The sequence below is a fragment of the Sciurus carolinensis genome, chromosome 11 (genome assembly GCF_902686445.1).
Source record: "Sciurus carolinensis chromosome 11, mSciCar1.2, whole genome shotgun sequence".
Classification (NCBI taxonomy): Eukaryota; Metazoa; Chordata; class Mammalia; order Rodentia; family Sciuridae; genus Sciurus; species Sciurus carolinensis.
The window spans coordinates 11892191-11907139 of record NC_062223.1 but is presented as its reverse complement, the minus strand read 5'-3'; the positions used below and the strand labels follow the sequence as shown (position 1 = coordinate 11907139).

At 45.1% G+C, this 14949-nt stretch overlaps 1 protein-coding gene across 1 annotated transcript; it reads left to right on the top strand.

The window, feature by feature from the left end:
- The first annotated feature begins 410 nt into the window (after positions 1–410).
- Positions 411–2128, top strand: LOC124960246 (phospholipase A and acyltransferase 2-like). Its single transcript, XM_047518943.1, has 2 exons — positions 411–679; positions 1809–2128. Exons 1-2 carry the CDS (start codon positions 443–445, stop codon positions 1896–1898), a joined length of 327 nt encoding a protein of 108 aa, XP_047374899.1. The 5' UTR covers positions 411–442; the 3' UTR covers positions 1899–2128.
- The last annotated feature ends 12821 nt before the right edge of the window (positions 2129–14949 follow it).

Sequence of the window (14949 nt, the reverse complement as noted above, 5' to 3'; positions counted from 1 at the left end):
CTACGGGTTCAGTGAGGGTCTTCATAGTATACATGAAGGAATCATTTTCACTTTCTAATTTTAGTTCTGCATCATCCAACACTGGACTCTGTATCTGCCACATGAATCTCATGGAAGGATCTAATGATAGAGTAAGTCCAGGACCTGCCCAAGTCAGGTCCCATGACATCAAGATTTCCCAGGTACAGGGCAGGCAGGAAGTCCTTACAGCCACCTGAGCCAGGCCTGGTGTACTGCTGCCTTCCAACGCCGCCCCAGGGGGAATGAGGCTGGTCGAAGACGCCATCAAGGGAGGAGGCCAAAACTTTCTGAAAACCACTTACTCTCCCCATTTGGCAGTGAGCTGTCTGGCTCAGGGCCAGCTCTGAGCCACTGTGTCCCTGCCCAGCCTGAGTGCACTGTTTCCACAGGTGAAGTGGCAGGGGCTGGGTTGAGCAGCAGCATGTCCGTCACGGCTGACAGAGCCATAGTGAAGAAGGAGCTGCTGTCCGTGGTGGCCGGAGGAGACAAGTACCGGGTCAATAACAAGCACGATGACAAGTATGAGCCACTGCCACCCAACAAAATCGTCCAGAAGGCAGAGAAGTTGGTGGGGAAGGACATCCCCTATTCAGTGACCAGCCAGAACTGCGAGCACTTTGTGAACGCGCTGCGCTATGAAGTTTCCCGCAGTGACCAGGTGTGTCCTCAGTCTGTGTCCCCCTCCCTGCAACCAGACCATTCCCCAGCTGACAGGGGCTGGGCACCTGCTGTGGGATGGCAGTGCCACCTGGGATGGAGATGCCAGAGGTTGGGGATCCGCGAAGCTGGCAGTGAGCAGTGGGATCCAGGGGAAGAGGAACCTGGTCATGTCAGGCATAGGAAACTCTTCAGATTTCTTGGGCCAGCTACTCCCTCTCCTTCCTCTGCCAGGGTAGCTCTGCAACCTGAGAGCAGCCACAGCCTCTGTGTAAATGAACAGGCAAGGCCGTGATAACACTTGGTTTATTTTTTTATTTATTTTTGTACAACGATGTGGCAGGCTAGATTTGACCAATGGGACTAGTCTTGGATTAGCAAGTCTTTGTTTAAAAGGACTTGAAGTGCTGGGACCGTAGGTCAATGGTAGTTCACTTGCTTAGAGTGCATGAGACTCTGAGTTCAGTTCCCAGAACCACAATAATGAATGAATGAATAAATAAATAAATAATAAAAAAACAAAACAAAAACCAAAATCTTTGACAAATTATGTTATACATTTTCAGGTGACAATCAAACATTTCAAAAATCATGAATGTAAAAGATTTATAGGTGATGTAACATTGTGTATTTTGCATCCATAATTCCAGTACAGATTTTTCTTGACAAACCCGGTGTTGCACAATTGGCTTATTTAACATGAAAAGTGTCTTCTGCATAATTTTAATGGGCAAGCCTGTGTTACTGTAAACCTGTCAGTCAAAGCAGACAATTGTTCTGGTCAAAGACTGACAATTTGCCAGGGACATTGGGGGAATGTCCTTTCTGCAGCCTCCCCATGAGTGTCTGATGCTTTAAACACCCTCGGGTGTGTCTAGTCTTCCTCCTCCTCGACTCCCACTTCACGCCTGAGGCTCAGTCCTGCGTCCATTCCCTCTGACCAGGCACCTCCTGCCCTCTTTCCTAGGTGGGCTGACCTTTGGGATTCCCCCTCCCTGCCCATGGCCGTTCCCTCTGTGATGTGGATGACGAGGACAGGGCCCTTGGGTCTTCCCTGAGCTGCAGGTTCCTTGTACAAGTATCTCTGGTCAGCGTCCTGATGTGACCCCGCCCCCTGTCTTCTGTTGCAGGTGACTGACGCGCTCACCATCGGTGCTTCCTCACTTCTCTTTGGTATTGCAGGATTTCTCGGGACGATGCTGACCAGAAGCAATCACTAAAACTAATAAGTCCATGGCATTATCTTGGTGGCACCAGTTAGCTTGGGGGAGTTTGAGCAAATCGGTGAAAGTAGTTTGGCCTAGAGAGTTAACTCTTTGTAATCACGAGCACTTGATTTCATGAAGCTGAATCAAAGCATAGGAAGCTTTTTCCTGAGGGAGATGCTGCATCGCCCAAAATCTATTAAAGAGCTGGTTGCACAATGTCATAGTCTCAATGTTTGTGTCCCCTGCCACCCCAAATTCTTTGTTGATGCCCTCACCCCCAATATGATGGTGTTTGGAGGTGGTGTCACTGGGGGGGTCACTAGGTTTGGAGGAGGTGGTGAGGGTAGGACCGCTGTTGTGGGGACAGTGTCCCTATAAGAAGAAGAGACCAGAGCTCTCTTTCCCTCCCTCTGCCATGTGCAGGCTTAGCGGAAGGGGGCCAAGTGTGAGCCAGGGAGGTCTCCAGACACCAGACCTGCCACACCTTGGTGCTGGATTTTTCAGTTGCTGTGGCTTCAGTACAGTTCGTCCCTTAGGAACCCATGCTGTAACACAATTCCCCTTAAGAGTTGGGACCAGATTAATATTAAGAGGCGGGACCAGGATCAATCCATTCATGTGGATTAATAGGTTAATGGGTTGGTAGTCTGGTGGGTTATCTCCGAATGAGTTTCCTATCAAAGCCACCTTGGCTCCGTGTCTTAGCTTCTCTGTGTCTCTGTCCATGTGATTCCCTGCAAAGCCTCAGGACTCTGTCAGCCAGAAATACATATCCAGATGTGACCTGTTGACCTGGGACCACACCATGAGCCAAAACAAACATCTTTTCTTTATCTTTTACCCAGTCTGTGGTGTTTTGTTATTAGCCCCAGAAAACAGACTAAGACACCAGCCTCCAGAACCGCACTGCGAGCAGAAGTCTGTGGTTTAAGCCACGCCACCTGCAGCACACTGTCACAGCCTGTGCTGTAAACACGGACTTGGCCCTTCATGCTTTCCTGCTTCCTTCCTCTTGGAGGGTTGTTTCGTTTCGTTTCGTTTTGTTTCAATGTATTTAATGCTGTGGAGACATGCAAGGGACAGAGGGGAGACCGAGCTAACTGATGGGTAAGAACGGAAACCATCCGTTCAGCCAGGGCTGGAACCTCGTTGGCTGGAGTTGTGTGGAAGAGCCTTGGCCTTGAATGTGACCCCATCACCAGTGCCCCCTTCCTCTTGCCGCTCTTGATTTCAACAATGGTCGGCATCACTCTTCCCCTCCACTCTCCATGTCTCACTCCTGCCTGGTCTCTTCTGCCCCTCGGAGCTCCTGCTTCCTGCCACATCTGCTTGCCGTGACTCTTGGGCTCGGATCCCACACTCCCGTCTGCTCTGCTCTCCCTGCCCTAGTCCAGTGCCACTGTGCTTGGCTACCATGTGCTCCCATGCTAGTTCCTGGGACTATCTATTTGGCCAAGTGCAACACGCAGCTTTGCCTACCCATTGGCTGCTCTTTCATCACATGATCCCCTGGGCAACGGGCTCTGCCCACTGCGGTCTGTCACATAATTCCCACCTGGCCACAGAAGCAGTTTCACTAGGAGAGGATTGCGGGTCAGTCCAGGTCCATGGCTAACACTCCTGGTACAGGGGCAGTGGAGAATCAGGTAGTGGGGTAAATCTGACTCCAACTTTGGCCCCTCAACCACTGCAGAGAGCTTCGATCTTGTACTAGAGGAGATGCATTGTCTGGGATTAGCAACTGGAGCTCACAGTCATAAGATCTGATTCCCCAAGGTAACACTGTTATTTGTAAAATAAAAAATGTGTGAATCAAACTTATTTACTTTTTTTTTCGTGTATCAAATGCTCCTTTTCTTAGCAGGTATCAGGAGTGGTGAGACAGAAGCAAAAGTGCTATGTCCCCCCCAGCTCATTCCTCCCCTGGCCAGACCCCTCTGTCTGTGCCTGTGGTGTGGAGAAAGAAGATCAGCTCCTGTGACTACTGTGCTTGCAGAGCCAGTTGTCATTTTTTCTTTTTATGCAGTGTGGGGATTGAACCCAGGGCCTTGCACATGCTAAGCAAGCACTCTACTACTGCGCCATATCCCTAACCCTACAGACCCAGTTCTGGGAGCCTGAGTTTGTCACCCACTATAGCAAATTGTCTCGACCCGCAGGACTACAACGGGAACCTGGAAGGGGGAGCGGGGATTGGGAGAGACAAGAGACACGAGAAATGGAGACAAGACAAAAACCTGATCAAGTCTCGTTTATTAAGGAAGTGAGTCCAGTTTATATTAAGTACAAAAGTCAATCAGAGGAAAGTAAGGAAGTATACTTGGCCAATCATGAAGCACCACGCAATCTAGCCTGATACACGCATAGTATTGTCTGACAGTTACATGTGCAGGAGAGGCACGCCCTGCCAGTATTTGGCAGGCGCCATCTTAGCTCAACATGTGGCAAGGCGGGGGTGTGGCCTGCCGGCTCCGGACAGCAAATCACGGTGAGCTATCACAGGTCACACACAGAGCTCTATAATAATACTGATCCACCCGTCTGAATGAGTTCATGTTAGCTCTTGCCCAAATCTTGCCCTCAGTTAGTGAAACCATATTTCAGAGCCATTTATTGAACAGGTGATCACCAAGGAGTCACTGGGCCATTCATCCATTTTTTCCTGAAAGCTTGAATGAAGATACAATCCTCTGTCCTTCTGGGTGCTGTAGCCATACCTCACATGAAAGCTTCACTCAGTGCAGACTCTGTACTCAAATATCAGCATTAGGCAACTGGAAATCCATACAGATGCTGGCCACACCAGATGCATTCAAATACCAATCCTAAAGGCACAGCTCCAAGCCTGACTCCTGTTCTGTCACCTCAGAGTTGGGTAGAGTCTCTACAATATTTTAGCCAATCCACATTTTATAACTAATAGTAATTTCACCTGGGAGATGTCATTTTCAACCTCCAACTGTGCTGGGTATCAAGTCCTTAATTTTTCCAAAGAAATTCCATCTCCAAAATTCAATTTACTAACTAGAAAAACATCTGGTGATCAGATGTTGCTATAGTTTGGATAAGAGATGCCCCCATCCCAGGAATGTGTTAATGCAGGAATGTTTGGAGGCACAATGATTAGATTGTGAAAGCTTATTCAGTCCATACTGCTATGACAGAATTGATGGTGCTGTAGCTGTAGACAGGTGGGGTGTGGCTGGAGAAGGTGGGTCACTGAAGTCATACCCTGGAAGGGTTGTTCTTCCCTGAGAACCCTTCCTTCTTCTCTCTTTCTCTGCTTCCTGGCTGCCATGAATGGAGCAAAGCTCCTTCATCATACCCTTCTGCCATGAGGTTCTTCCTCGTGTATCAAAATTAAGCGCGTGTAAAATTAAAATTTAAAAAATGGATCCAAATACTTTTAATTTACATGATTTAAAAAGGTTCAACTTAAATTGGGTAAACTAATAGGAGTAAAATGCCTTTGAAATTAACTCGCAAGTTTCTAGGTGGTCAAACTAATAAAATGTTGATGTTTATAAATGTCTAATATCAATTGTTTCTAGGACTTTTCTTCAACAGGAAAGAACTGGCAAATACTGTTCAATACTGTTCATATAGACTCATGAAACAATATATGTAAGCTTAAAATGATATTTAAGGAAGTCAAAGATCAACATCAGAAATAAAACACTGAAGATTTGTGAGGGGCCACGCCTTACCTCAGATAAGGCTCTGCCTCCCAACTTGCTGCATGTTAGAGTTGCTCCTAAATGAGCCAGACTTCAGGTTATTTAAAGTTAAGGTCAAAGGATTGGTTCTTGCTGTGGAATCACTGTGATCTCAAACAGGGGATATAACATAGAGCTGAAATGCTCATCCAAAATTCAAGATAGCTATTATACAAGCTAAATGTACTTTTGCTCTTGCTAATTTCATTTTGTAAAACTGTTACCTGCTAGTTTTACAGAGGTACTGCTTCAAGAACACATAACCTAGGTAACTTGTGATAATAAGCCATCACCTCCAGAATAGATAGTATGTAGTGGTAACCTTTGGTACTAATACAGACTCCACTTAAAGAAAAGGTTAAATAACTTGTAAAGTTAAAGCCCAGTACTCTTACTTTATGACTGGTGAGACTGGCTTGCTGGATGGTTAAGATCAAACTTAAAGATTGAAATTAAATACAGAGACCAAGAAAAACCAGTATTTGGCTCTTGCCCTCAGTCAGCCTGAACCCAGGGAACAAGAGGACTTTTCTAAGGAGTTTTGCAACTCTGGGTCACATGACCTCCCGATCAGGGAGATTGATGAGACCTCTGGAGGATGAAAAGCCAATCAGTGCACCTGCTGCAGAGAAGGGTCATTGGAAAAGGGTGACATCCCTGATGCTTCCAAGGGAAGCCATCACATCAAGGAGACCCTACCTAGCAAATGGCACTATAGGAGCTAAGAAGCTGCTCTCAAGTTCCCCACAAGTGACCGCTGTGGGAACTCAGCTGACTCTTAACAAGACAGGAATAGGTCAATTTGACCAGCTTGATCTTAGACACCTAGCAAAACGGTTAAAACCAAAATATAGCCATTCTTGGGCATTTAAAAGAAGCAATAGTTTCATGTAGCTTAAATAATACACTTGTGTTAGCCCACTAGAATAAAGACTGGAAGCTACAAAAGAGAGATTCTTAGGCAAATGTGCCTGATAACTACCAAGAGAAACTGCAAGAGTCACAAATTTTCAGTCAGCTTAAGACCTACAGACCTTCCTAAGCTACACAGGTAGGCTTAATTTACGTTTGCTAGTATGATTATCTAGCCCTAAGTAAGAAGTATAGAAATCTCTACTAAAAACAGGTCATACCAATAAAAGGATATTTTACAAAATCAGATGCCATTAAGTAGCTTAGTTATATTTTCTGGGGACATCTATGACAGTAAGAGTTAAATGTTGTGTTTACATTCCTGATAACTTGGACAATGTTAAGGTTCCCACATGAAGGCCTTGTCCTCTCCAGCCTTTGTCAGGCCTTGTTATGGAAACAATTTCTCAGTTCTTCCACCTCCTGGTGAGGGATTATTGACTTCTGTCATCTTCATGATATTCATTGACATTTTCCAGATTCCACAACATTTATTATGTATTAATCTCATTTCAGTACTCATGTCTTTTTGTTCTTCTGTCATAGAAGCAACCACTCCCAGATGACTTTACAACCAGCTCTTCCCCAACCAGACTTCTACCACGGGCCCCTCCATTGACTCGGTTTCTAAAAGTGAACTCCAAACTGCTTGCCCCATGCTGCCCGCTTCCAGCTCAAAGCAGCCAGAGCAGACGTTGCCCCCTTTCCTTTCAGCAGTAAAGAGTTCCTAAGGCAAAAAGGAGGAATGAAGCCAGAATTGGGGATAGGCAGTTAGTGTAGAAATAAGGGATCAAGTCAAATGGAGGAAATGGAGGCCATGAAAGCCATCTGCCTCTGGAAGTTGGAGGCTGCCCCTGGGAAAATGTAATGTCAAGGATTGCAGAGCCCATTGATTACCAGACTTACCTGGCTGAATCACGTTGGCCCTTCCCCTGCCCGTTCACTTCTCACTTTATGCATCTCACCTGCAAAACTAGGCCTAATCACATAGGCAAGAAGGAGAGATAAGGGGTAAAGAACTGGAGAACAAAAGAGACCTTAACCTATAAAAGATGTAAGGTGTCCTCGCTTCTTGGGACTTTAGAACATCAGACGTGGTCCTCTTCTCCCTCCTGGGAGAGGTCTGTGTTATCACCTTTAAATAGAACCTGCTTAATCTGTTAAATCCTATACAATGTTAGGATTAGTCTGCATATTCTTCCTTTTAATTCTTACAGTTCTTAAATGTTTGTGGTCCATTTTCAACAAGAAACTCATGAGGATTCAGGTCAATCAGGTCCTCCTGAAGGAATCCCTTGTCCAAAGTAATAAAAATGGGGGAAATGTTGGGAGAAATCCTAGTTCTTGGCTTTCAGCAGTTACTGTCTCAAGTTTATAAACTTGCAGAGAGGAGCATTCCACTCTGACCACTTAGGAAAGTAAACAACTGCCCCCAAATTGACCTAGTGTATAGGGGAAACTGTATAGGGGTCTGGTGGTCTGATCCCCCGTGGCACATTGTGATTGGGCAAAAAGTTTATAAAATATATGGTTTTTCCTGCAATAAATGAGTTTGCAGGCTGCTTGCCACAAGCCTGCTCCTACCCAACTCCCGGGGTCTGGGTCTTGACACCGCAGCTCTTACCTGCACCTGAGATAGCCTAGCACCCCCTACAGGGATATGGAAGTATTTTGACACCTTCCCTCAAGAGTGGATGGAAGCTCTTGGCTTCTCTGTTTCATGTTTCAGATATGATATAAAAATATATCTAAAATCTGTTGGACCCATTTCCCAGATCCACTTTTAATACACCCAATGATGTGGACTGGAGAATCGATCCCAGTATTTACTGATGATATTCATATGATGAGAGGTTTTACAGATACTCACATTACACCCATCCATGTGACCGAATTTGACTATATTGGCTGCAATGGAAACTTATCTATATGCTGGTCCCATGATAGACTCTGGCTGTCTACAGGTAACCTTTGAGGAAAAGACAGCATAGGGAGCTCTTAGGCCAACCAATCATACTTGCCCTTGGAACATAGAATTGATGTTCAAACAGTTATTAGAATAGGACTTTCTTATAAAAAGCTAGTCATTTCTATAAAATATCCACCAATATCTTACTGCTTTAATTGTTCTGCAATAGAATCTGGCACCTTTCCTAAATGGATAGAATATACAAATGTCTTGCCAATACTACATAATATTTTTAAAGGTGGTGAATATGTTTTTGGATTGATCTTCAAAAATTGATAAAAGACAGTTATATCAAATATCTTCCTCTAGAAGATTCAAAGCCACAAAGGCCTAAAGTGGCAACATTACCACCAAATGTTTCATTTTTACTTCTTAAAAAGAATTTGTAAGCAACCATGTTTAATCTAAATTTTTAATATAATGAAAGAGCTAAGGAACTAAGCAAATAATTGAGTTATTTAAAACTATTTTCAGAATGCAAAATAAGATTAGATACACAATCATTCTGATTTTTGAAACTCCATGTAATTTGGACTATTCCCTATTGTTTGGATATTACTTTGCATTGATGGTAGCCATATACTAAAGACCAAATTAGAATCCAACAGACTGATTGATATTATACTATAAAGATGAATAATTCACATTTATATTCACAGTTATTTCTTATTTGATGATAATAATTTTGGGTCCTATATATATTTTTCTTTTTTTATTTAATTATTTATTTTTAAATTTTTTTAAAGGCTGCATTTTCATTCGTTGTACACAAATGGGGTACATCATTTCGTTTCTATGGTTGTATACGATGTAAATTCATACCATTCATGTAATCATACATGTACATAGGGTAATGATGTCTGTCTCATTCTACCATTTTTAATACCTGCCCTCATTTTAATGTGTTCTTTTAGGTTTCTATCTGTTCCCACATTAATTATATCTAGGGGCATAATTCCTTCTGTTAAGATACTATGACCCTTGAAAGTTGAGTATTAATAAAATGATTGAGACCAAATTAAATGCTTCAACAGCTATTATTAAAAATATCAGTGTTTAAATATCTCCAATTTAAACAAAGGCTTAAATGCCATAATGATTGTAATCATGTCTGTGTTGCTACAACTAAATATCATGCTTCTCAATGGGACTAAGATAATTAAGAATCATCTAATGGACATTTGAAATAGCAGTAATAATAGTTTGGATCTTATAAAATCACATCACTACATCCAGAATATTCAAAAGGTAGAGTTGATCTCATGGACTCTGTAATTCTGGTTGATCAAGTACTTCCTAAATTGAATGGTATGTTATTGAAATGACTCTTTTGCTACTAATTCTTTTTGTATCATGATAAGAGGTTGCCATACCCTCAGAACCAAGATCTGGGACCTTTAAGCAGCTCTCAGAACCAAGAGGTGGAACCTCAAAATAGCTGCCCATCATTTATATTTTAAAAAATAAATAAGGGGAAGACTTGGGGAGCCAACCTTATTTAGCAGAATCAGATGTGGTTGAGCCATGGGACACAGAGGCCTGACTTCTAGGAATTGGCAACCACAGAGGACTGTCCCAGATTGCTGGTGGGTATGTGGCACTGTGTGGGAGTGGTGCCCTGTGTGGTTCCATGGTAGCTTCCCTGGGCAGATGGTTCCCCTAACTCCACCTCAGCCTGTTCATCACAGAAGAGGCCCCTCCGGTTCTGGGCCCTTTACCTGTGCAACTATAAATAAAAGAGTTGGGCTACTCCATGTTGTTAGAGGCCAGATCAGGTATGGCCAGACCCTTCATGTTCCCTCTCATTTAAAAAGAGTGTTGACTCTTGTGTGTTTATTGATTAGATAAGTTTATGGGTAACTGATTGATTGATAACCAACATCATCCTCCAGTAGTTAACCCTTTTCTCATCCACATGGGACATGCTGAGAGATCCCCACAGATATAGGCTGGAAAAGCTTTACAATGTTGTAGAGTGATTCTGGTGGGAGCTCAGAAGACCCTCAGAAGGGACAGATGGATATTTCATAGACTCTGGAAAGTTGCTAGATTTAGATCCTCCTTTAGTCATGCGGTAGGGCTTGCGAGAAAAGATAGGGACTGGGAACTGTCATGGCAGACATCAAGGATCAGGAGAGCAGAGGAACTGTGTGAGGGGTGGTGAACTGCATCTCTACTAGAGTCACCACGGCTGCTCCTAACACAAGATCTCTGTGGCTACTTCAAGGAGTCACTGTTTCCTGGTGTCTGCTCCTCCAAAGAGAGCCTGCAGTTAATAACTTGGGGTCCTTCTGTCATCATGAGAAATTCCACCTGAAAGCAAGCACTTCCAGTTCAGAGTTCACAGCTCTCTCACCCTCCAGGGCCTGGCCTGGAGGTCCTCCTCACTGTCCTGTCCCCAGTGGATAAGGACCCAGCCTCTTCCTCTTCCCTCCCCTCCCTTGTGTTCAGTTTGGAGTTCTCAATCCTGAGGGCTCCATTTCCTGAATTGTGGCCACTTCTCAGTTTTGGGCTTATCTGGGCTCGTCTTGACGATGGGTCGCAGGAATCCTTTTGGGTCAACTTCCTGGATCAGGACATCTGTTCCTGATATGGGGTTAGTAGCAAGAGTGTTTGTGCCTGGCTTCCTGGGGTCAGAGATCTGAGTCCTACTTGGTCCTGTCTTTCAGTCTGGGTTCTACCTGAGCTTCACCACTGTAGGGGGAGGACCAAGGCAGAAGCTGAGGGGAGACGTAGGAGCCCACAGCCACAGGGATGCTCTTCAAGTCCACTGTGCTCTGCTCACAAGTGCAGCCTGGAAACTTCTACCTCCAGCCCGCCTCAGACCGGACTTCGGGTTCTTGTCTACATTGCTACCTGGATTTTTAATGGGGCACCTGAAACCTCCCATAAACTGTATGAGTTCTTCGTTTCTTTCCTTTCTCATTTCCCCTCCCTCCTGGTTAAGGGATGACCTAAATCTAGCAACTTTCCAGAATCCGTATATGTACCTATCTATCCCTGCAGAAACTCTGCATGTTTTCTGGATGTCTGGATCAGAAAGGAGGAAAGTAACAATGACGGAGCCCCTCTTGGGTGGTTAGGGTAAGTTCCAGCTCTGTGACCTTGAAAAAAGTGCATGACCCTGAGAGCGCACTTCCTTCACCTGTAACAAGTGGTAATGAGTCACTTCTGGTGGTGCATCCCACTCAGCAGGGGGGTTAGCCTGGATAGGGGAGCTTTGGGAAGAAGAGAGAGATACAGGGACTGAAGGAGGAGGTCGTCAGAGTGAAGGTGGTCAGGAGGTCAGCCTCGGGTGGGTTCCTTAGCACTTCCTCGAAGCCCTTCCCTCAGGGAAAATGTTGGCACCAACAGATGGCTCACTTTATGTCCCCCCTCATGTTTTTCTCTCTGGGAAGCTCCTGCCAGACGCCTTCAGACTTTTTCAGAGGATAGACTGCTCTGTCCCTTTGCACATCTCTCCTGCCCAAAAAAGGTAAGAGGCTAATGTCCTCTGAGAAAGCTGCCTGATATGACAACTTTCCATTAGGGGATATTTACCCCAAGGGCAGTCAGTTGACTTGGTGCTAAGAGAGGTGGTTCCTATAAGCCATCTTTACCTCTGAACAGCAGATAATTTTCTAGTAAGCCTACTGAGTGCTGGGGATGGGTTTTCCGTGAAAAAATTAAAACTTGATTATCAGTATAATTGGAGACTAGAAAGACTAAAATGACCACTGACTAGTGATATTAGTGTTAGTCACGAGATCTGAGTTGGCTAAAATATTTTAGAGATCTGATGTGTTAGCTTTTCATTGCTGTGACAATTACCTGAGAAAATAACGTAGAGGAGAAGAGATTTATTTTGGCTCAGGATTTCAGTCGGGGACAACTTGCTCCATTGCTTTGGGCCTGAAGTGAGCAGATCATCATGGCAGAAGTGCATGGCAGAGGAAAGCGTATTGGTTCATGGCATCTAAGAAGGAGACACAGATAGATAGATCAATGGAGAGAAAGCAGAGGGTCCCTAGAAGAGCACACCCAGTGATCTACTTCCTTCAACTAGGTCTGATCTAGTCCACTCAGTTACCAATGGATTAATCCACTGAGGAAGACATAACCCTCAAAATCTAATCACGTCCCCAGAGTTCCACCTCTGAACATTGCTGTGTTGAGGCACAAAACTTCAACCCATGAGTTTTGGGGGGATACTTCATATCCAAACCACAGAATTATGCCGCTAGCTCTGAAAGGCCCAGATCCATCTTAAATTGAAAATTTATTTCACTTCTAAGAGTCACCAAAATCTCCACAGTTTCAGCATGCCTCAAAAGTCCAAGAAAACTCTCCTCTGAGACCAAAAACAAACTCCTAGCTGTTATGCTCCTATAAAAATAAAAAATCAAGTTACTTACTTCTAACATACAATGGTACAAAGTGAATGCTCCCATTCCAAAGACAGGAATAGTAGTAGCCTAAGAAGAAGGAATGGTACCAAAGCAAGATGGAAACCCAGCAGGGCAACATTAAATCCTGAGGCTCCATGTTCAGCATCTGCAGCATACTGTGGGAAGATATGCACTGGAAAGGGCTTTGGCAGCTACAGTCCTTGCCTGCTGCAGACCACATAGGCTCTCACTTGTCCTGGCTCTGCTCACTGCCTGCAGCTTTCCTAGGCAGATGTTCCACAATCCTGGCATGTCGAACTTCCTGGGGACTGTTCTAGCCAACTTTATATTGTTGTGACCTAAATATCTGACAAAACAACTTAGAGGAGGAACCACCCATTTTGGCTATAGTTCAGAGGTTTAGTCCATGGTGGGCTGACTCCATTGTTCTGGGCCCAAGGTGAGGCAGGACATCATGGTAGAAGGTCCTGGTGGAAGAGTGCAGTTCCATTCCACCAAGCAGAGAGAGCAGGGAGAAGGGGGTTGCAGGAAAGAGCACCCTTTCCAAGGCACACCCCCAATGACCCACCTGCTCCACCATGCCCCACCTGTCTACACTTAGCACTCAGTTCACTTAAACTAGAACAGACTGATTAGGTTACAGCAATCACAAGCCAATCATTTCATCTCTGAATATTCCTGCATTGATAGAGAAGCTTTTGAGGAACCCCTTAAATCAAGCCATAACATTTTACCCCAGAACCCAAAAGTGCACATCCATCTCATAGCGCAAAATGCATTTAGTCAATCTCCAAGGATCCCATAGTCTTTTCCGTCCCAGAATTGCTCAAAAGTCCAAGTCCAAAGTCTTCTCTGAGACTGAAGGCAAACTCTTGGTCGTGAGCCCCTATAAAAAATCAAAAGCAAGTTCCACATATCCAACATACAGAGGCACCGAGTAAACATTCTCATCCCAAAGAGGAGGAATGGAGACCCAGAAAGAAGGAACAGGACCGGAACAAGACTGAGACCCAGCTGGGCAGACAGGTCTTGCAACTCCACATACGGTACCTCCAGTGCGCGGTGGCGATATGTTCACATGAGACTTCAGGGACCCTTTGGCCTGCCTGGTGGCAGCACGCACGGGCTTTCTTTTAGTCTTGCGTCCCAAACGTCTTGGGGTCTATTTCAGGCAGCTTGGCATTGCTGAGATCAAAATATCTGACAAAAGCAACTTGGAGGAGCACCAGCTCCTTAGGCTATTTCACTGGGTCTGCAGGACATCATTTCTCGGCAGCAGCCCATGGGACTGTTAATCCCTGGGGTTTCCATCCCAGCTTCGGTTTCACTTTCACATACCAACCTCTCAGAGGCCGCCTGCAGTACTTTTCCTGGCTCCCAGGCCTTCCTTTGAATTCTCTGTGGAAACCTCCGTGACCCCTGAACGCCAGCCTCTTGAATTTCTGCAGAAGTAGCACCACGAGGATGAGGCTAGGATTGTGCAGTGGCTGAACTCCTGAGCTCACGGCTGCAGCAGCCTCTAAGGGCCTGGTGACTGACGACAGCGAAACTTCAGCTTTCTAGGCACCCCGTGCATGCAGGGCACCCTCATGTTTCTTCTCTAAGGAATTTCCTTTTGTGAGAAACACGCTCACCTGTCCAAGCCCAATGAATGGACTAAGAGACACCAGAACAGCAAAAAGCTAGGCTGGACTTTAATGACAGTCTTGCAAGATCAGGTGCCTGGTGCTCAGGGATTCACAGATTGGGCACAACCAGCGTTTTATCCCCTAGAGCTCAAGATCCCTCCCTGGCTCCTCCCTGGCTAAGTGCCACGGGTACACAATCTTCCCCAACATCACCGCGGTCTTATTGCCTCCTCCTGGGTATTCAAAGAAATATTCCTGTAGTTGTCCCTACGGCCCTTCGTTCTCTTGAGGAGGGAAAACTCCCTTGGATCCAGTGCCTTCTGGCATGCACACACTTTATCTCTGTTGTGAGTCCCTGTAAAAATCAAAAGCAAGTTCCGTTGATCCAATATACAGAGCACAGAGTAAGCATCCTCATCCCAAAGGGGAGGAAGAGAGACCCAGAAAGAA